Source organism: Danio rerio, chromosome 3 (genome assembly GCF_052040795.2).
Source record: "Danio rerio strain M-AB ecotype USA chromosome 3, GRCz13ab, whole genome shotgun sequence".
NCBI lineage: Eukaryota > Metazoa > Chordata > Actinopteri > Cypriniformes > Danionidae > Danio > Danio rerio.
In genome coordinates, this window is record NC_141023.1 from 5,434,425 (window position 1) to 5,457,512 (window position 23,088).

General features: G+C 37.9%; 1 protein-coding gene and 1 long non-coding RNA gene across 4 annotated transcripts; one reads left to right on the forward strand and one right to left on the reverse strand.

Moving 5' to 3' along the window:
• The first annotated feature begins 5,231 nt into the window (after positions 1 to 5,231).
• Positions 5,232 to 20,825, forward strand: LOC147845461 (zinc-binding protein A33). 3 transcript variants are annotated; one of them, XM_087243636.1, is made up of 8 exons: positions 5,232 to 5,708; positions 6,133 to 6,306; positions 7,858 to 7,953; positions 14,729 to 14,950; positions 15,053 to 15,075; positions 15,158 to 15,288; positions 17,622 to 18,125; positions 19,127 to 19,225. In XM_087243636.1, exons 1-7 carry the CDS (start codon positions 5,388 to 5,390, stop codon positions 18,101 to 18,103), a joined length of 1,449 nt encoding a protein of 482 aa, XP_087099762.1. In that variant the 5' UTR covers positions 5,232 to 5,387; the 3' UTR covers positions 18,104 to 18,125; positions 19,127 to 19,225. The 3 variants fall into 3 exon arrangements, 2 of the variants coding, with proteins under 2 accessions (XP_087099762.1, XP_087099761.1); XR_015480203.1 differs by lacking the exon at positions 15,053 to 15,075 and having other exon boundaries at positions 14,729 to 14,966; XM_087243635.1 differs by having other exon boundaries at positions 17,622 to 20,825.
• On the reverse strand, positions 12,359 to 21,480 carry LOC147845462 (uncharacterized). The gene is made up of 3 exons (XR_015480337.1): positions 21,175 to 21,480; positions 20,976 to 21,082; positions 12,359 to 15,230 (listed from the first exon to the last, which is right to left on the reverse strand). It is a non-coding gene; the product is annotated as an uncharacterized LOC147845462 (long non-coding RNA).
• Between the last annotated feature and the right edge of the window lie 1,608 nt (positions 21,481 to 23,088).

The window sequence follows — 23,088 nt, forward strand, 5'->3', positions numbered from 1 at the left end:
TGATTTTATTTTTTGACGTCACCTCATACTCCAGTTTCTCATCAAATCTTCTGACCAATAAGCTCTTTATTTTTTAATGGAATTGTATCAGTTCTAATTGTTACTTTTTATTGGAAACCTTTTCTTTCTGAAAAAGACTGGGAAAAATATGGCTTATCCCAAACAGCTGCTTCATTACAAATAAGATAAAAGATTTCATTTAGAATTAATCATTGTACATATCCAGTGAATACTTGCTTAGAACGCTATAAAAACAGATATTGGTACTAATAGGGTACATGCCGAGCTAGTGTTTTTCCCATGCTGATAAACTTCCGGTGACCTGTTTTTGCGAATTTTTTCCATTTTATACGGTTCCTTTTACAGCATCGATGTTGTAATGTCATTAAAAAACATTCAGTTAAATAAACTCTGGCATTCATTTAGTTGCTCAAGCGTAAAACGAGACAAAAAGCCGTTTACTCGCACGCGCCCGTCAGAATCGGCAGGCTAGCGCAGAAGCTCTATTGAATATACTGGGGTAAAATAAACGCTCATATTACAAAGACATGGCGGGGGGATATGTAATTTAATGCAGTGCTTCATGTACAATCTGAGACCCACTTTATATTGGATATCACTCAGCTAAAGGAGATCGCTGATTTTGAAAGAAAACAGCCCTTAAACGCGCCGGATTTTCCATTGCATACAGTTCGCCGGAAGCGCTTAACCCAGGTTACTGGCAAATTAAAAGTCCCATTAGCATGCTTCGGCATATACCCTATTGCTCCTTTTGTAAGCAAAACCTGGAGTTCCTAGTTCATTTATATTGGCAATGCAGTTATTCTAATCTGCTTTGGAAAGATTTTTGTAATTGACAATGTTGATAAAGACTTTTCCTTTCTATGAAAAAAGTTTTGTTTGGTTTTGTTAATTATAAAACGGAACCTTTACATAAAATAAAAATATATTTCCTTAATTTTCATATCGTATTAACTAAATTTCATATACATTAATGTAAATTTACAAACCTTTTACATTAACATATAGCTAAAAAAACACACACACACACACACACACACACACACATATATATATATATATATATATATATATATATATATATATACTTCATATATATTGCATACTGAAATGTAGTATTACTTTGAAACTATAACTCTTTTACAAAAAAGTCTGAAAACAGCTGAAATGTATAAATTTTTTAATCTTTTTTTTAATCTTTTGTGTTTGCTTTTGTTTTCTTTTTTATGTTTTTCTTTTATAATGTACTGTGATTGTATTTTCCCACAAATGAAAATAAATGTAACAAATCTTCTGACTAATCAAATGCTCTACATTATCTGCCATGCTCTGTCCTCATCAAGATGCTTCTCATTTGCTTTTCATTTGATGCGCTTGAACTCAAACACTCTCATTAGCAGAGCTGTGATAAACCAAAATGCTACTGGCTGTTTTTTTTTTTTTTTTTTTTTTTAAGGAGAGGAGCTACTATACCGCGCCCTCATTTCATGTTTCAGTTGAGATTACGTCAAACATGGAATTAAAAAAAACGCACATTTCAAAGCACTTCACAAGACCTTTTAGTACTTGAATTAATCAGTATGCAAATATTTTTTTTTAAATAGTTTCAAATTTTACATCACTTTTCTATAGATCAGTGATAGCACAGGCATTGCCGACAAAGAGTTTGTGTTTGTGTGCATGGAAATGTATTATCCTCCCTCCCTGTTAAATTTGATCTAATCCGTGTCCAGAAACACAGTGATTCAGCGAGGGAGCGATTAGTTTGTGAATGAAACTTCGTTATGAACGTCTTGAGCACTGTACAAAGGTGGCGACAGTTTTGATGCATGCTCTGGATCTATATGCAATAACTAGTGAACAGGGGCGGACTAAACGTCATATATAGATACATTTCTTAATAAATACTGGCTATAAATTAAAAGCATTAACGTATGTTATGTTTTTTTGTTTTCTCAAGCTTTGGCGACGTAACATTTTAAATAATAGATCAACTATAGCTTTCATCATGAGCCACGGCTGTGTTCAAAATGATATCAGTGTTTTCAAAGTGCACTGCGAATTGAGTGCAATTGTAAACATAAGGATCACTAAAACTGAACTGTAAAATACTTTGAAAGCAAATTACACCTAAGAAGATGACTTTATTGTATTTTTAAAATAATTCCAAAATTTAATTGTTAGGTCCTGCAATCCTTTTGCCTTCCTGAGTGAGTCAAGGCCCAAAACAGAAAAGTACGGCATGTTTTCCCATCTTTTTTATTTTCTTAGTCGTTTTTGCCCCAGTGTTTTCTTTTCCTTTCCCTCATGTTTCCCATGGATTCAATTTTCACCCCCGAATTCCTCATCCTCATGTTGAAGAAGGGGAAAGCAGCCTCGAGGATCATGCAGACAGATTCCTGTTTCTAGATAAACGATCCTGCGAAGTCATACCCCTTCCGCTGTTTCCAGACAACAAATGTTTGATTCCAAGTTCCAAGGAGCTGTTTCCAGACAGCATTTCAGCCCTGTTGATTCCTGAAGACGATAGCTCCAGGGTCATGAGCAGCATCCCACCCAACCCACCTTCTTCATTTCCACTGATGTCATCATCCACAGCCATTCAGCCCACTTCAGCACTGCTACAGTCAGCCAGTCCAACAGCTCACCCTCCAGCTTCAAGGGGTCCCACCGAGGGTCTGCCTATCTGCTTTGCCATTCAGAGGTTGTCGCCCAACATCATCTCCTCCACCCTCCGAGCTCTGGACTCCTCCTCGGCCCACCAACCCAACGACTCCACATTGGCTCTCTCCTCCCTCGTTTCCTCCGTGGACTGTCAGCCCACTGGCTCCACCAGGCTCCCTCCAGCTCTGGACTCTGCTCCTCTGGCTGCGCCTCATCCCTTTATCCTGCCAGCTTCATTGAGCTCCTTCTTTCCTCCAGCTATGCCTCAGTCTTCTGTCGCTCTGGCTCTGCCGCAGGTTTCCACACCTGCGTCGTCGCTTGTGTTTTGTTCAGTCCTTCATCCGGTATTCTCAGTTGCGCTTTGTTGTCACTCCATGTTATTCCTGTGTCTCCTATGTTATCGATGTCCTTCCAAGTAAGGGTTTGTAAATAAATCTACGTGTTAATAAATCCTGCGATCCTTTTGCCTTCCTGAGTGAGTCAAGGGGTTAGACTGATACTGTAATTGTAATGTTTATTAACTGCTAAAAAGAGAGTTTAATAAAGACCTCCGTTTATTTTAGCCATAGTGCAAATAAAACGTCTCATATATCAGTATTAATAACAGATGGAGCACAGACTGCAGTTTTTCTGACAAATAGTTTCGACTGAAATTGCACATGCAACTCTGAGAGGAGAATTGGCGGAGATCATACACTTTTATATGTGGCTGTTTATTCTGCAGTTAGTTTTCAGGGCATAATATTCACAGACTATATCAGTCTGCTATAACGTTAGACTGTGCTTTAAAGCGGGAAAAACACAAGCATTAACGATGGACTCATCCACCATTTTTTTGCTGCCAATATCCTCACTTGTGTGTGTCACCACACACCTTATTCCCCTGTGCAGCTTTTGGTGCTGCTACATCTGAACACAGCTATAGCCTCTCACATGACAGCGAGGAAAAGCTCAGCCAATGTGTTTGGGGGCGGCGCGACTCGAGGAAGGACAAGATTTAATGCTTTCTGCATGTCCAGATTAATAACAGTGCGATTTTTATTTATTTATTATTATTATTTTTAAGTTAATTACTGGTGGGGACATTTGGTAGATATCAGTGGAGATGTGTCCCCTTCATCCATGCTAACTACCTTTATTTGACAGTAATATGTTCCTGTAAATGTCATTACTGTGAAAAGGAACAAAAGTTTTTGTCATCATACTGCCCCCTACTGTTCATTTTACCTACAAACTGAAGTCTGACATGTTTAAGTATGTTTTTGCGGTTTTACAAAAATGTACACTGAAGCACAAATTTTCAATGAGTATGTGTTGCGTTTGTTATTTTGCACAGCCCCAGTGTAAAGATCAAGATCTTTTTGTTTCACTATCATCCACAGCAAAGCACAAAACAAACCCTTCCTAACGTTTTATTCAGTGAAGACTGAAAAAACTGAAGGAACTGGGTGTCATTCAGTGAAGAGACACACTGTTTATATACTGTACCATTTACCAAACCCTCAGACAGTGATAATTTATTTACCAAAGGATGGCCGGGGTGGGAGTAGAATTTCCCATCCTGAAGTTAAGTCCAACGCTGGTCGTTAATAGTGTGCAACTGCACAATCTACAGCAATAACAGTATACCGCAAATATCTCCAGCATGAGGAAACAGAGCTAAAATCCTCCATAGTTCACACCTCTTCCCTCAGGCAGACACAACTGATTTCTTTGCAATGCCCTTAAGAAACACAAGTTTAGTCACGTATTAGACAAGCAAACTACTAGTATACTCGTAATGAAAAAGCCTAATTGTGGACTTTAAGTTTACTACTGTTACACTCATAGTATTCATTTTGGTCCAATTTAGTCCCAAGCAGTTTTCAAGTAGAAAACACAAGCATATTACAGTACTTGTAGTACACGGCTGTTAGTGTACTTCATGTGCTAGTGTACTACATGAAGGTGTAATACTTAAATGTGCTTCATGACAAGATTCTCCTTTTTTTGTAAGGGCTAGATCAGGGATGTCCAAACTCTGTCCTGTGTCCGGTGTGCTGCAAAGTTTAGTTGTAAACCCAAGCAGACACACTTGGGCTAGCTAATCAAGCTCTTACTAGGCTTTCTAGAAACATCCATGCAGGTCAGGTGGAGCTAAAATCTACAGGACACCGGCCCTCCAGGACCAAGTTTGGCCACTTCTGGTCTAGAACATCTTAGATAAAAACCTTTTTTCCTCTCAGGCCACACCCACCTTAAATAACAAACACTTCAGTTGCTGTTTGTTTGTTTTTTTGTTTTTTTTTGTTTGTTTGAGAGCCTCAATCTGGATTGTCGTGTCTGACAATGTTGCTCTCTTCTGTAAGTTAATCTTCGCAATGTTTGGTTATGAATTAAATTCACAATATGTCATGAGTGTTTCTAATAAATGTTCTTGATGTTTTGTGGGTTCAGAAAGATGAGAGCAAGTTCGTGTGAATGTAATCTGAAAAATATCTCGTCTGACCTGTTTTAACCAACTGAAGATGATCAACAAACTCCACCCTGTTACCAAACTCACACACAAAAGACTGATTTCCTTCTCTCGTCTGTAGAGCTTTCACTTTGTCTCGATGTAAATCTGATTGGAGAACAACCAGAAACTTTTTAAGAACCATTTTGGAGAAATTTTTAGAGTCAGAGTGAAGATTTAATTGCTTAAACTCTTGACAGCAGTGAAGATGGATTCAGCGTCAGCAGAAGATCTTACATGTCCTGTGTGTAAAGAAGTCTTCAAGGATCTTTTTGTTTTAACATGTAAACACAAATACTGTACAGAGTGTCTTCGATCATTCTGGAGAGACACAGAAACAAAGTGGTGTCCTTTGTGCAGTAGAAGATCCTCACAAGGGCTTCCTCCACATATGTGCATTTTACACAGAGAGAAACCCCAGCTCTACTGTGTGGAGGACCAACAGTTCGTGTGTTTAACATGTGTTAACTCTGAAGAACACACCAATCACACATTCAAATCCATCAGAGGAGCCATTTCATCATATAAGGTAAGTCAGACATCTTGTTTCATATTTAATGAACTATCAATAGTAATAAACACAGATATTATAACATGTACGCATCCAACATTTCTGTCATTTTGTCCAGCTTAATATCACATATGTAAGGAATAATCATGGCTAGACTAAACAATTCAAATGCACAATATGGAGGCAAAGAAACACAGACTTCATTTAGCTTCAGTGCACAGCGAGCCGTCTAGATTATCTTCTGTAAATGACTGTCAGTTAAAGCTGTCACTAATGTTTGACAAGAATGGGAGAAATAATTACTATTCTTATGGTGTTGTGGCTCTAGCATTCATTTGTATTTGAATCAAGAAAAAGTGTGTTTATGTATAAAATGGGTGTGTTTTTTACCCCTTTTGGTTGAGAAATCTTTTTAATAAACTTGTGTTCATCATTCCTGAAGGAGACAAAAGAGAGAAGTTCATCAGAGTCAGAGGAGATCTGCAGTTTACATGATAAGAAACTCCAGCTCTTCTGTCAGGAAGATGAACAGCCTGTGTGTGTAGAGTGTGTTTATGCTGAAACACACACCAATCACACATTTAAATCTGCCAGTGAAGCTGCTTCAACATTTGAGGCAAGTCATTTCTTTTGTTTTTGTTTTTAAAGCCTATAAATGATAATAAACTAAAATTTACTACAAAACTGAAAAAAAAAACTATTTATGCAGCCTATATTGGCATTTTATTCACCTTAAAATAACATTTGTCAAGAATAATCTATGGCTTGATTCAAAGCACAAAATGGAGGCAAAGAAATGTCAAATACATATTCCTTGTGTAAATCACTATCGTTTTACAGCATTGATATGTTAATCAGTCACTGATATTTGTCACAATATTTGACTAGAATTGGGACAATGATGGCTATATACCTTCATTTATGGTTCTATCATTCTCTTTAATTAAAATCAAACACACAGACCAAAATATTGATTTATAATTGATGTATAAAAATTGTGTTTTTTACCTATTTTGCCTAAGAAATCTTACATTATAAAAACTTGTGTTCATCATTCCTGAAAAAGAGGAAAGAGAGAAGTTTCACCACGGTCTGAGGAGATCTGCAGTTTACACAATCTGAAACTCACACTTTACTGTGAGAACAAACAACTTGTGTGTTTAGAGTGTGTTACCTCTGAAAAACACACCAATCACACAGTCAAACACATTAGTGAAGTTGCTTCATCACATAAGATAGGTCAGACATCTTGTTTCATATTTAAAGAAACATCAACAGTAAAAAAATCATTATGACAAGCTTAATATCACATTTGTAAGAGATCATCATGACTAGCTTAAACAATTAAAACATGCAGAATGTGGAGGCAAAGAAGCTGACAAGGAGACCTCAGAGCACATCTAGCCGCAAACTGTAAAACACCAGAAGTTAATAGAGCTTGATCAGTCCATTTAAGGAAACCTCGCACCACTTAAGTTAAGTTAAATTTAAAAGTTAAAGTAAAGTTAATTAAGTGATTTAGTGTTGATTCAGTAGAATCACTGAATAATCTTATATGAAATCAACCGAAATGAAACATTAAATCTCTCAAAATCTCATCAGAGGATCAATAAACAACTCAAAAACAGCATCAGCAGGTTCTCTTATTACTGATCTGTTTGACTTTATCTCTGTCAGACTTCTACAAAACACACACTGCTGCATTTAGCATATTACCACTGAGACACATCTGCTGATTCTTGATGCTTGTGTGTTTAAAGAGGTTCTGATGTTTATTTTGTTTTCAAACATTGCCTGGTTTGATTCTGAACAACCACAAGATTATTATGGTTATTGATATTATCAGTAAAGTGAAAGCATGACCATAATATTAATATAATGTGAAGTCAGTCTACATCAGGGATCACCAACCTTGTTCCTGAAGGCCTGGAGTCCTGCAGAGTTCAGCTCCAACCCTAGTTAAGGTCTTACTAAGGTAAGTTTGAAACCTCCAGGCAGGAGTGTTGTGGCAAGTTGATGCTAAACTCTGCAGGGACATCAGCCCACAGGACCAAAACTGGTGACCCCTGCACTACTGAAGTCAGTGGTAGTTTAATGTTTCTCTTTAACACATCTCTCTTCTTCCTGCAGTAGGTGTTTTATTCTTGTCTTTTATTTTCAATTCCAGGAGAAACTCAAAACAGAAATAAAGACATTAGAAGAGAATCGTAAACACAAAGAAAACATTAAAGGAGAGTTTGAGGAATCAGCTAAACACATCAAGGTGAGCAAACTGAACATCTCAACATGCATGATTGTAAAGTTTGGGATAAAGTACATCCAGAAGGTTCTTATCATAGAATAAAGACCAACAGGCTTATCGGCACCCCGACACGGACCAGAGCATTGTTGTATATGACTAAAGGGCTTTAATCCGCAAAAACAATTATCCTGAAGGTACTTTATCCCAATTATTACACAGCTACTTGACAAAAATTAAACAACATATTGTTCTGAGCTATACTAGTTTATGCATTTTTTATTTATATCTATTTTATTTATATATATATATATATATATATATATATATATATATATATATATATATATATATATATAGGGCTCGAAATTAACTTTTTTACTTGGTAGCACCGGTGCTCCCAACTTCAAATATTTAGGAACACCAAAAAATTTTTAGGAGCACCAGAAAAAATTTAGGAGCACCCACCAAAAATAAATGAGCACCGTTGCAAATTGTTTTTTAATGGATTTATTGTATTTTAAAACAACCTTAATAGGACTGACAAAAACCAGAAACAACTATCTAACTAATGCTGCGAAGACATTAATATTTGTGTGCAATAATTCCAAAATGAATGTCTAATAATTAGGCCATAGAATATTAAAGAGCCCATATTATACATGAAATAGGGTCATATCTTGGTTGTAAGGGTCTCCAACAACAGTTTAATATGCATGCAAGGTCAAAAAAACACTTTCATGGTCTTATAATCTGCATTTATTTTTACCTAATTATCCCAGCGACTCCCGTATGAATCGTCCAGTGATTCATTTGTTCCCAAACCCCTCCTTAGCGCGAAGCTAATCTGCGCTGATTGGACCAATGACAGCCTGTTGCGATTGGTCGACTGCCTTCAGTCAGAGAGTGAAATGGCCAATAGCTAATCAGCAATATAAAAAGTAACACAGTTCATACACGCTCGATAGTGTAGGCGTGGATTTTAGCTGCCACACACACACAAAAACACACACACACACCTCCGGACGACAACGCTCCCGCTTCCGCCCGCACCCGCCAGGTTTTAGCCTGAGAACCCGCCCCGTTTTCTGCCCGCCGCGCCCGATCCCGCTAGAGCGGGGGACCAAAAATCACCCAGTATACAGTCCAGACAGCCAAGCTGTCTGTATAAACACAGCACCAAGCACACAAAGCTCGCTCTCTCTCTCTCTCTCTCTCTCTCTCTCTCTCTCTCTCTCTCTCTCTCTCTCTCTCATACGCGCGCGTGCGCACTAACACACACACACAAGCACCAAGCAGACACATCTTTCTCATTCGCATAGCAATATCCGTGATATTGCTAGACAGCCCGCTCCCGTCCCAAATTAAACCCGTTACCGACCGCTCCCGCGATATATTCAGAAATTTATTACAGCCGCGGGAATGCAGAACTCTACCACGGAGCTCCGTAAACAAAGCAGCACGCGTCGCGTTTTTAACGTGACTTTGCACGCGATTAGAGAATATAGCCAGTTAACCTGATACTGTACACTCGGTTACAAGTAACAAATCACAACTAAATACATTTGCAAGCTAGAATAAACGAGGCAACAACTTTAACCGCACGTACTTACACTTGAGAAAGGTAGGAAGAAACCCATCCTGACGTCCATCAGTTACTCTTTACTGATCCTTCCTTTAACAAACTCAGATGAAGTATTCTTTGTAGCATGTAGCTTCCAGAAGTTTCCAGTAGTTTCCAACTGCTTGGCTATAATGCTGAGGTTTCATCTTTGGGTAGAGACTCAATATATCCATCTGCAGTGTGACTTCAATCGACCTGCATGTTTGTGTGTGTGTGTGTGTGTGTGTGTGTGTGTGTGTGTGTGTGTTTGTGGGTGTGTGTGTGTGTGTGTGTGTGTGTGTGTGTCTGGGTTTCTGTGTCAGAGGGCGGGGCCTCAGGTTTGAAATCTCCCGGGTTTGCGCGTGCACGTGAATAACTTGGTTTCGTTCGTACGTCAACGGCGAAACACCTAATGAATCGGTATCAAGGCGATTCGTTTGAAGCACTATGAGTCGACTCTTTTATAGATGAATCAACAGTTTTAAACACTGTATTCTTACAGATTTAAGCCTTAGCTGGATACTTCACTTCACTTAGAGCTGTGTTACACACTACATGGAGGGGAATTTTCAAAAACCCATAATACGGGCTCTTTAATGATGATAAAAAATGACCATAATAGTAACAATGAATTCCATTTCTCATTATGATACTGCCTTGAATGTGCATGAATGTAGGTTATCTGCTATAAAAAAATCTGTTACTTAATGAAAAATAATTGTATAGTTTGCATCAAACAAAAATGAAGCATTGCAGTAAGAAATATTTATTTTGTACTGCTGTTTTTATATGCATGTCAATTTAATAAATAATATTTCTGCAACAAAACAAACAAAAGATTATAATAAATCATTAAAGCAGTCATCAAAAAATAAAAATAATATACACCTTAAAAAAAGAATAGACAAAAGAAAGTAAGTAAAGTCTCACTTCTATCACTCTTTAAAAGTTTTGGTTTCAGTTTGTGTCAATTTAAAGGTTCAGTCTGAGCTGATCTTCATTTTTCTGTGTTAGGGGAAAAGCTGGTGATTCAGCTGACCCAATTCATGAGCAGGCAGAGCGGGATTCTTGCGCTAACCATCGGCGCAATACCGTTCGTTGTTATGAGCCGCAGTTTCAGTGTAAACTTAGTAAAGGCGAGCTTCTTTGGCGATGATATGTACAGTATTAGATTTGACTTTTAGCGGACATTTGCGCTGAACACGCAGTGAATGCAACGCATGGAGTTTCGGGCACCTTCGCCAAGAAGCGCGTACTCGATTGATCTCCTTAGTCCTGTTGGTTGGGACACTCTGCTTTATAACTTATTAGTTTATTACAATAATCACACTTAGCTTTGCCATCGTTCTTCACCATATGTAGCCACTCAGCACATCTTGCGGTCCATCTTTAAACAAATGTTTAGATTAAAGGTGCTCTCCAGCGGCGAAGTTCCGGGCAGAGTAGCGAGTGAAAAAATGTGCATGCAGAAATTGGACAAGAGGAATCAAATTTTAAATTATATAACAAGTATCCAATTCTTAGTATCTAATCCTTGCCCAGTTTATTACAAGTTGTGTTTTGTTATGTTTGTGGCTGTGAAGTTTATTGAGAATATACAGTGTAAAGTCAGAATTATTAGCCCCCCTGTATTATGAGCGTCCCTGTTTAATTTTTCCCCAATTTCTGATTAATGGAGGGAAGATTGTTTCAGCACATTTATAAGCATAATAGTTTTAAAAACTTATTTCTAATAACAGATTGATTTTGTCTTTGTCATGATGACAGTAAATAATATTTTACCTGATATTTTTCAAGACACTTCTATACAGCTTAAAGTGATATTTAGGGGCTTAACTAGGTTAATAAGGTGATTTAGGCAGGTTAGGGTAATTAGGGAAATTATTGTATAAAGATGGTTTGTTCTGTAGAATATCGAAAAAATATATAGCTTAAAGGGGCTAATAATTTTGTCCCAAAATTGGTTTTTAAAAAAATAATTTCTACTTTTATTCTAGCCGAAATAAAACAAATAAGACTTTCTCACGAAGAAAAAATATTATCAGACAAACTGAAAATTTCCTTGCTCTGTTAAACATCATTTGGGAAATATTTAAAAAAAAGAAAATAAAAATCAAAAGGGGGCTAATAATTCTGTCTTCAACTGTATATATTGAGATACTGAGCCATTACAAGTTAAAAAAAAATAAAAATAAATTTAAAAATTATTTTAAAGAAGAACAGACGTTTTGAGTAAAAAAAAACAAACAAAACTGAAACTAAAATATAAAAAATAAACTTGTAGGACTTAATTTATGTCCTGCGGCAACATTATTTTTATTATACTTTAAAGGGCACCTATGGTAAAAAATCAACTGTTCAAACTGTTCAAGCTGTTTGGACAGATCTGTGTGTTGGTATAGTGTATAAACCGTCATACTGGGGTGATATGAACACACCCAGTCCTTTTTTTTACAATTTAACTACAAAAAAAAGGGGCGGCCAATTGGAGCTGTTTTCAAATCGATTGCACCATTACGTAGGTGTGCGATCCCCCCGCCCACTGAATTGATTGACAGCTGCGCGCATTAACATGTTCCGGTAGTCGCGTGTATATGTCAACAAGACCAGACAGACATACGCAAAGCAACCGGGAATAAAAGCTCTGTTCTGTTCGCTAGGATCAGCAATCATCATCAAATGTGATTAAGAGTAAGTTTCACATGTTTAAAGTGTTTTAAAACAGAGTATGTGTGTAATTAATTACAGCGTTTTACTTCAGCTTTACTTCATCAGCACAGCCGCGTGTCAGAACAATTATAAAAGAAGACGCTTCAATCCCGGTTTGTGGAAGTTAAATCAGGTTTATTTTGTACATTAGCATAACAGATATCCACACAGTACTTGAGGTTAGCCTTAACTAGGCTAAGCGCGCTCTGTCTGCCTGCCTGCCGGTGTGTGTGTGTATCATCTGTGGTGTGTGTGGGTTTGTGTGTGTGTGCGCGCGCACGCGCGCGCGTTAACTTTGTAACGATATTGTGTGTGACTCATCAATGCAACTTCACAATACTGATTAGTAAAGGTTAGTTCTTACTGTAGTATCTCACAAACGCTACGTGAGACCTTCTTCCTTTAAGTCTGTCTGTTGTCTCACGCAGCTGAGGGAGGAGGAGGCATGTAGAAATAGTGGGCGAGAAAGAAAAAGCTTAAAGGCGCAGTACGACAAAACCACCCCCTGCTGGAAATCAGTATAAAACAGCATCTTGTAAAAGGTATAATGAACAATCTGATGGGTATTTTGATCTGAAACTTTATATACACATTCTAGAGACGCAAAAGACTTATATTAAATCTGAAAAAAGGGGTAACCTAGGTGCCCTTTAAGTGATCTGCTTGAGGTAGGTCATGTTTATCAATGGTACGTTTTAGCCTAAGTTTACGTCAATAACATTATGTGCATTGTTAACAAATTTGAAATGATAATTAAAGGAATTATGATGCTTTGACTTATTGTTTAATCTCATTTACAAGCACAGTAGCATATTTAAAGCTGCTGTATAGGATATTTCTGTCCGTTCGCATCCCATCCCTTTGTGCCCCCTGGCGGCTCATTATTGAACTGCGGTCATACACTAAAAATAGAGCGGCATCAATTTCAAACAGCGGCTGTATATGCCCTGGCGGTAATAGTCACTTTGAACTCTCACCTACTGTATGTATTATTCTGTCACAATATGATGGAAAACAGTTAAAAACTGCAGCATGTCAGACAAGCAGATACATATGAATGTGGATGTAAGTATATGGATTTGAGCGTATTCACTGACAGTCAATGAGGTTCAAAGTTCCAGGATGATCCCGAGTTATTTAGAGGTTGTTATCTCAGAATATATTGCACAGTCACACAAAAACAAATAAATATGAAGAGACAAAACACAACAGTTAAGTGATTTAGTTCTCAAAAACCTGAATGTAATGAGAAGGGGCAGAACAACAGGAAATAAAGTTCACAACAAGGCCTCCACAGCAAAATGACCTCATTAAAATTTCCTCATACTCAGCAAAGGCAAACACACACCCACACCCTGCCTCAGGCACTTGGATTCTGCAACAAAATACACTAAGTTATATGCTGCTTCTAAGATGTCACTTCATCCATTAATTTTCTTTTCGGCTTAGTCGCTTTATTAATCAGGGGTCGCCACAGCGGAATGAACCGCCAACTTATCCAGCATATGTTTTACACAGCGGATGCCCTTCCAGCTGCAACCAATCTATGGGAAAAACCCATACACTCACATTCACACACATACACTATGGACAATTTAACTTACCCAATCCCCTATAGCTCATGTCCTTAGACTTGTGGGGGAAACCTCTCTGGTGCATCAGTGACCAAGACAGCAAGTCTTTGTGATTATCAAGAACCACGATATCCAGAGCAATCTCAGCAAACCACCAAAAAGAAGAACCACATCCAAAAGGAGTAACTAAAGGAACCTCTCTGAAAGGGATGTCCGGGTGCTAACCCAGTTTGTATCCAGAAATATAAAACCACAGCTCACCAACTCACTGCAGAATTAATAATTGCAGCTCAACCCTCTTGTTTCCACCAAAGCTGTTCATCAGGAGCTTCATAGGGTCAATATACATGACCGGGCTGCTATCGCCAAAGCTGTGGTCACTCATGCAAAAATCTTGGGCAGTGGACAACAAAAAACATGCATTGTTCTCTGATGAGTCCACCTTCACTGTCTTTCCCACATCTGGGAGACTTATGGTGTGCGTATAACCCAGACTGTTGCATGCCCAGAGTGAAGCATGGAGGTGGATCAGTGATGGTTTAGGCTGCAATATCATGGCATTCCCTGGACTCAATACTAGTGCTATATGCGCACGTCAATGCCAAGAACTACCGAACCATTATGGAGGACCATGTGCACCCAATGGTTCAAACACTGAAGGCGGTGCAGTGTATCAGGATGAATATGCACCAATACACACAGCTAGACTGGTGCCAGAGAGGTTTGATGAACATGAAAGTGAAGCTGAACATCTCCCATGGCCTGCACAGTCACCAGGAAACATAGTCAAAAACCTTCTATTGGAGGAGAATCAAGAAAACCTTTTTTAAATGTTTGATGTATATTTTTTGTCTTTATGTGAGCTGATGTAATGATGTTTGTTGATTTAGCATCAATGTTGTTTCATTTAAAGTTTAAGGTCGACTACACACAGAAACAGATTGAACATCAGTTTGAGATGCTTCACCAGAAACTCGAAGAGGAAAAACAAGCAGCAATCGCTGCACTGAGGGAGGAAGAGGAGGAGATAATGAAGAAGACAGTGGAGGAGATCGAGAGTCAGATCTCAACACTTACAGATGCAATCAAAGACACAGAGGAGATGCTGAACGCCAGTGATGACTGCTTACTGAAGGTCTGATTCTAGATGAGTGATTGATTGATTGATTGATTGATTGATTGAGTTATTGATTGATTGATTGAGCTCTTGATGATCAGTTGTCTTTTTCTTCTGCAGGACGCTGATGTCTTTATAAGAAGGTGAGTGACCTGCTATTGTCTCTGCGCTCTGTGCTTCTGAAGCTAAAGTCACTGCAGTTCTGACTCCTGAATGTTCTTCCAGAGTCCAGATCTCTCAGCCGTATCCAGAACTGCCATCTGCAGCTTCAGTAAATGTGTCACGGTACTTGGGGAACCTGATGTCCAACATCAAGAAAAAGATGGAGGAGACGATTAATAACATTTTCCAGTACAGTAAGTCTACAGAACTTCTCTGATCTTGACTATACTGTCTTCATGATGCTAAACTGCTGGATTATTTTAGTCATCAATGAGTGAAAAACATACTTATTCTGGTATATAATGAATGACATCAATTAAACATAAACTTACCTTTCATCATCTACCAATCCAGCATCAGGACATAATAACAAACTCACATCTGTTCAACAGATTGTAGGGATAGTTTACAGTTTAACCCAAAGAATGACCAGTCTGGTAGATGAAGAAGAGCCGGAGTCAGAGATTTTTAAAAAATAAATTAAGTTTACTGAAGATAGTTTGCAGTTTCATTCGCAGAAGCCAGCTTCAACACTCTCAATGAGTTCCTAGGCCGCTCTGCTTATAGTTTCAACAATCGAACAATTATACTCTTTACACAAGTCCAGAAAGGGTGGGATCCAGGTAAACAGTTCTCATTGGTTACAACAGAAATAGACAATTCTAAATACATGCGTCAAAGAAACATAGTATCTACTTCCAGATATGGATGGCCTTAATGCGTGCGTCAAAGAAAGCATTGTATCTGTCTCCAGATATGGATGGCGACCTGATGCCTAGAGGTGAGGTTGCCCTAAGTTATTAGGAGCTGATCTCCGACCTGTAAAAAGCTAAACCAGGAACACAATAGACACAAAAGACCATCTGTGTTAAAGACTCAAGGATGTTTCTTGTATGTTCAGCTGTGTTATCAGGCTGGTTCAAGACTGTTTCCATCAACAGTCTGCTGCAATATATTTACTACACACAGTCTATCTCCACACAAAAAGGAGTTACATTAAAATTTATTATACTCAAAAACAGATCAATCAAACAGCTATAATATTATAGGCAATATCAGGACAACTAGAACAGGTGTCTTCTTCTCCTCTGTATGGGGAGAGAGAGAGAGAGATCTCCATGACCTATGACCTGGTTTGTGTGTCTCCAGAAAACAAAGTTAAAATAGACAGGCAAAAAGAGAAACAAGGACACAGAACATTCTTACAGTAAGCAGTTTTAACTTATTCATTAGTTAAAATCAATTCACAGTTAAATACTGAGAAACAGGATGATGAAAAGGATAAACGTTGGTCCATGATGAGACAGATTGGAAAGCAGAAATCCGAATCCTTCAAGATGTACTGAATGTCACGTTCTGAAATGCTTATAATAATCATATTGTTATTAGTAATTATTAGTTGGGCAAGTTACTGCAACATTATTATTGTTATTAACGTGTAAGCACATTTATTAAGTAAAGCAGGAGATTATTTTACTGCAAAATTACACACTTATTACTATTACTATTATCCTAAATGATGTTAGTCATCACACATCTCAACCAACAAGAGCATTTGAGGTCGGCCAAGACTGCCACAGTGCTCACATGAACTAAAAGCAAAATTAAAGAAATGGAAGTTGGGGTTGCCCTTTTTTCCAAGTGGTGCTCGCTGCAGAGCCATTTGAGGAGAGGTGAGCTCCAGAGAGGGGGAGGTTAAGCTTGAGCTCCACCTTTTTTGCACTTCTTCTACGAGTGATGTCACTGGGGGTAGGGTTAGGGGTGGGGTTGGTGTACGCATTGAAACAGCTTACAGGAGGAGGAGCGACAGCTCATGCTCCCCCTCTCTGGAGCTTACCTCTCCTCAAATGGCTCTGCAGCGAGCACCCTCTCCTTTTTTCTGTTACTGTCGCATCCATACACTTGAAACAACCATGTAATGAGAAATAATTGCAGGGTGGTGCTTAATTTTGTCCTTCGGGAAGTAAGTGTATTGTTGAAAGACTACTAACAAAATGAAGGAAGATTGATTAATGAAGTCAGCAGAAACGAGAAACCCACTGATAGTCCCGCCCTAAACCCTAAAATAATGATAGCTCCACCCTAAAACATAAATTAATGATAGCTCCGCCCTTAAGCATAAATTAATGATAGCTCCGCCCTAAAGGAATTCCATGTGACCAGAAGTAAACACACTCTCTTCCACATGGCAGAGTTGACAAAACCAAAGGTTTTGGGAAATGATTGAATGATGGGAGTTGCAAACAGAGTGGAGGCAGATTTGAATGGCAGTTTGCATTTACAATCTTGCATAAATTAAGATGACACAAACATGTAAAAAAGAAGTACATAAAACAAATTATGACCGGCTTTACATATGAAATTTAGAAGAGTACATGAGTTTGAGTGCATGCTAACTTAAGGAGTTTTAGAGAAATGCATGTAAAAACTTTCATAAACATCTTGGAATTTGTGAGGTATTCTTTCATTATAAGGTTTTCTACAACTGAACCTCAGATTAAAGCAGTTGTTGATTGTGTCTCCTCAGTTCCTGTGTTTTTGGATCCAAAAACAGCTCATCCGGATCTTGTAGTGTCTGATGATCTGACCATTGTGAAGAGAGAGAAGATTCCTGAAACTCCAGAGAAACCCTACCATCCGTATGTTCTGGGTTCAGAGGGTTATAACTCAGGAAAGCACAGCTGGGATGTGGAGGTGAAAGACAGTAAATTCTGGACTATTGGAGTAATGACAGAATCAAGCCACAAGAAGGGAGCTAATTTATTAACGTCTGACAACTGGAGTGTTCACTATGATAACTTTAGTATGTCAAAATGGCCTGGATTTTCTGTTGATCAAAATCCTGAGCGTGTGAGAGTTGAACTGGATTATGATAGTGGAACAGTGTGTTTCTCTGATTCTGTAAATAACACACTTCTACACACATTCAAAACCACCTTCACTGAGACTGTCCTTCCTTTCTTTCATACTCTCGACTCTCTGAAGATCTTGAGATTCAGTGATAAGTAAATGTAGGTCTGGATCTTTAAAGGTTCAGGACACACTGGAGAACTTTTTTTATATTAACAGATTTGTGTGTGTTGAGCATCAGTTAAGACATTGTTAGCACCTGTCAGCTTTAATTGTGGGGAAAACTGGATAATGTTGAGCTTTTGTCAGCTCATTTCAGCTTCCGGTTTTAAAATGATTTTTGGGGCGGGATCAAAATCGGCGACGGAGCACAGTACTGCAAGTGCAATGATGACGCGTCGGTTTCTCATTATTATTCATAGCGGAGTTTTCTTATCCTATGAGAAGAGCCGGCTGCTTAATTATTCATGAGAGCACGTGCTTTCTGAAGGCAGACCTGCCAGTTTCAAGCAAGCTGTGAGACACAGACCAACGGCACGCAGTAGCCGTTCATGAAGGCTCGTATGTGTTTGTTTCCATGATCCACGGGGTTTGTTGAATGTTTTTTCTCCGCGATCCTGTCAGGGCCGATCATACAGCAAAGCTGTGTGTGTGCTGCAAGCATTTTTGTCGGGAGAGCAGTGCGAGAATTGAAGAATGGCGGACGTTGACTTTTATCAGGAGTTCGTTCACATTTAGACACATCGCCGTGCTGCTGTGTTTGCCTAAATCCACCAGATTACCAGCAGGGCTAATGGTTAAAATAGACAGGGCAAGAGACCTGCTGCACTGAGTCTGCATTCAACATCTAGTGTTTACATGAACACACTTATCTTTATAATGATATAAATTGTGGTTATCTGTATATGAAATTATGAATAACTAATGTAGCAGGGCATTAAATTACTGTTTATTTCTTTGCATTTTAACTTTATGAACTATAAACTCATGCGTCTCCTCACGGTTTGTGTCTCATTTTGTGAGCTAACTGTCAACAACAGTTATTCTCTCCCCTTCTCCCCTGCTGGCCACGCCCACTCCTGCCCGATGCTCGCGGAGCTCCACGCCCATTAATCATGCATCCTTTGAAAAAATTCTGAAGTAGACTTTAACCGAAAGAGGGGGGTGTCATGACCCTTTAAGTTTTCATGTTTCCATTATTTAATCCATTATTGATTAGTATTTAACAACTGTTGTTTTTATGAATACATTTGATTTGATTTAATAAATGTTGTGTCTGCAGCTTCTGATGAAAATAATTCCCACAGTCACAGCTGAGCCACTGCGTGTATATGTGCAATTTTATTATAATTTCTAAAAACTATTTAATACAGTGGTCAAGAGATTCAAAAAAACATATGCAATTACAAGGAAATTAAGAATAGATGTTCGTTTGTTTGACAGCATACGTGTTGCAAAAACAAATTAAGAAAACGATGCAAATTCTCACAACGAAAATGTTTCAAGGGGACCCACAAACATGACAGACCCGGACGGGATTTGTTTATTGCACCATGGCTATTGTTTAGGTAAGCTGTAAAAGATAAATCTGCTGAAAAAAACCTGCTTAAACCAGCCTAAGCTGGTTGGCTGGTTTTAGCTGGTTGACCAGGCTGGTTTTAGAGGGGTTTTGGCCACTTTCAAGCTGGTTTCCAGCCATTTCCAGCCTAATCTTAGCTAATCAGGCTGGAATATGACCAGCTAAAACCAGCTACAACCAACTTGAACAGCCTGGTTTAAGCTGGACATAGCTGGTTTTGGCTGGGCTTCCAGCCTGGCTAGGCTGGTCAAGCTGGTTTTAGCTAGTCCTCTCCCAGCTAAGACCAGGCTGAAAATGATTGGAAACCAGCCTGGAAATGGCAAAAACCCCTCTAAAACCAGCCTGGTTCACCAGCTAAAACCAGCAAACCAGCCTAGGCTGGTTTAAGCTGTTTTATTCAGTAGGGAAGTTTTTTTGTTGTTGTTGTTTTTGTTTATTTTAACATCCTGATTATACCATTCCCTTGTCTTTTGTATATCATTTGCCTAAATATCCATAAGCTAAATAGCCAGGTTCGGCATGTTTTTGGGTCCCTTTGAAACATTTTTGTTGTATTACCATCCTCTCTGCATAAGTTAAGAGAAATTGCAGTGCGTTTTCATAATTTGTTTGTGTTGTGCAGATTTGCAACACATTTGGTGTCAAACGGATGAAGTTCTTTTCTTAATTTGCTGGTGTTTTTTATTGTTTGTGTTTTCTTAAATTGCAGCACATTAACCTCTCTTGGCCACCGTATTATTTGTGTTTTTAAACTCTTCCAGCAAGTGATTTATAATGAGTATTCATAGTGTTTTTGCTATTATGTGTTGTATCTTTACTTATTAAAGTAGTTACCCATGTCTATGATAGAATGAGTAAGTTTGTTTACTCTTTGATTTTGCATTTACTCTTGTGTTTTAGGAATTTTCCATAAAGAGTAAATTCACCATATATACAAACATTCAAATCAACAGAATCATCATAAAAACAAAACATCTTTGGGATGCAGTTCACCTCAAATCAATGTCTTTACAACAAGCAATCACCAGTTTCACAGGATAAATGCAATGAACAATTTTAAATAATGCTCTAATTTTATTAGTTAATCATAAACATCTGAGGATCTTAAAAATGTCTTTCCAGTTGACATTTTGAAATGTTGCTCTCCAAAAACCAATGGCTATAAGAAATGCAAGAAATTTGAAGAATATTTCTAAAATATATGTTCATGCCTTCCTGTTTAAGGCTTCAATTAAAATGTTAAATGGTTAAATGTGTTAAAATGTGTATGTAAGTTACTTTCCTAATAAATTCTTAAAAGCGTGTACTGCTTCCTAATTTGCATATAATATTTACACATCCTAAAAGCATGTATTTTTGTGAAGACAAAATAGATACTTTAAAGTGTGTAACAGAGTGTTAGCTTTGGTACATGACACATCATTCACATCACTTTCATATTAAATGACCTACCTTACTGGAGAAGCAGCAGCAGATTCATCTTTCATGCAGAGAAATCTCTGCAGGTGTTTGGATAATTCAGAAGTTAATGTCCAAACACGTCTTTGTGGAAGTTCACACTGTTGTTGCAGATGAAATATAACACAGAAAACATGATTAAAGATTTTCCAGTTGGCTAGAAAATAATTAACAGTCATTAAAAGAACTTTACCGATGTATCTCTGCTTGACGGTTGGTCTTTTTGCGTCCATCATGTCTGTAGTTTGTTTACACTTTACCTCAGAGTTTGTAGTTCTAATGTTCAACGCTCGTGGTTAATATTAGTGGGTAGAGTACGGACGGTTCTACACTCCATGAAACGATACTCTTTTCAACACACTACGGTTTGGCAATAGTTATATTTTAGAACACTATTTAGGACGGAAAGTGTGGGAATTGGGACGCAGCAACAATATTATACCACTACTAGATATGTTCTGTGTCGTTGATGATCTTGCACACAGAATGCATCTTTGCTGACATCTAGTGGCGAAATTGAGTTATTGACTAAATAAATAACTGCTGCAAGGTGACAAAATGATTTTTAAAAGATGAACAACATTAAATATAGCTACAAACAACAGTTCCCTACTGGAAAAAAACAGCTTAAACCAGCCTAGGCTGGTTCTAGCTGGTCAACCAGGGTGGTTTTAGAGGGGTTTTGGCCGTCTTAGCTGGTCAGGCTGGGAGATGACCAGCTAAAACCAGCTTGACCAGCCTAGCCAGGCTGGGAGCCCAGCCAAAACCAGCTATATCCAGCTTAAACCAGGCTGGTCAAGCTGGTTTTAGCTGGATTTAGCTGGTCAGTTTCCAGCCTGACCAGCTAAGACCAGGCTGGAAATGGCTGAAAACCAGCCTGGAAATGGCCAAAACCCCTCTAAAACCAGCCTGGTCGACAAGCTAAAACCAGCCAACCAGCCTAGGCTGGTTTAAGCTGGATTTTTCTGCAGGGAATTATCAGGGTTTAAGCTAATTAATTTATTAGGTGTTTTGTAAAACTGTTGTATTAACCCCTTGGTAAGTAAACTACTTCAGAGTGTTTAAAAAATACCAATAAATGATCATTTCAGGCCAGTCACAAACAGAAAAACAGTTGTTTTTTTCAGTAGTTATTAGTTAATGTTGGAAGTTTTGTTACACCTTTGTTTTATAATTTATTAAATTCATTATTTGCTTAATATTTCTACAAACAATATCTAATAATGACAACATAAAAGACTTTTATTTACTTTGAGGTTTTCTGAAGATTTGTTTAATGTAATAAAAACCTAAAAAGGCAATAGGTATGTAGGCTATGTGCAGCTTTCTCCATGACACTCACCTGCGGTCTGTGGACAAACACCTAGTATTGATCTAAGGAGTCATTTTAATTTACATTCCTTTAAGCTGATTTAAAAAAAAAAAAGCTTGTAAAACTAAAAAAAAAAAAAAAAAAACTCAACTAATCAGGTTTCAACTTAATATTTAAAGTTATGATACACAAAAAATGTTGTCATGAATTATTGATCATATAATATTTAGTTTTTTTTTTTTTTACGGATTTGCTGTATGGCAAGTTGGTTAGCTTTTAATGTTTTAGAGTTTTACATCACAACTACATTCTTATTAGTTAAGACTCATTAGTTGAATACTGTAAATCAATCCAATGACATGAATACTACTATAGTAATTTATAGTAAATAATAGTTTGATTTACAGTACACTAATTTACATTAAATAATAGTTCAGTGTGAACTGAACTTTAAATTTCACTGCTGAAACTTCAAACACTGAAGAGCAAATCCAGCGATGCGCAGCTCTACAAGTCCCAAACCAAGCAAGCCAGTGGCGACAGCGGCGAGGAACAAACTTCACCAATTGACAAAGGTGAAAGAAAAAACCTTGAGAGAAAGCAGGCTCAGTTGAGCACGACAGTTTTTCAATTGGCCAAACTTCCAGAATCACCAAACCGGATGCGAGTGCTTTACTGTAGTGTGGTTGTAAAACACTACCGTATTAACTACAAATTTAAATTAGTATTTTTTTCATGCAAGAAAAATTTAATTTTAATAAAAGAAAATTGCAGAATGCTTTAATCGTGGTTATT

Coding starts and splice junctions, on each gene's coding strand:
- LOC147845461 (XM_087243635.1), top strand. CDS start 5,388: ATGGATTCAGCGTCAGCAGAAGATCTTACATGTCCTGTGTGTAAAGAA. Junction 5,709..6,132: donor GAGCCATTTCATCATATAAG/GTAAGTCAGACA, acceptor TCATTCCTGAAG/GAGACAAAAGAGAGAAGTTC. Junction 6,307..7,857: donor AAGCTGCTTCAACATTTGAG/GCAAGTCATTTC, acceptor TTTCAATTCCAG/GAGAAACTCAAAACAGAAAT.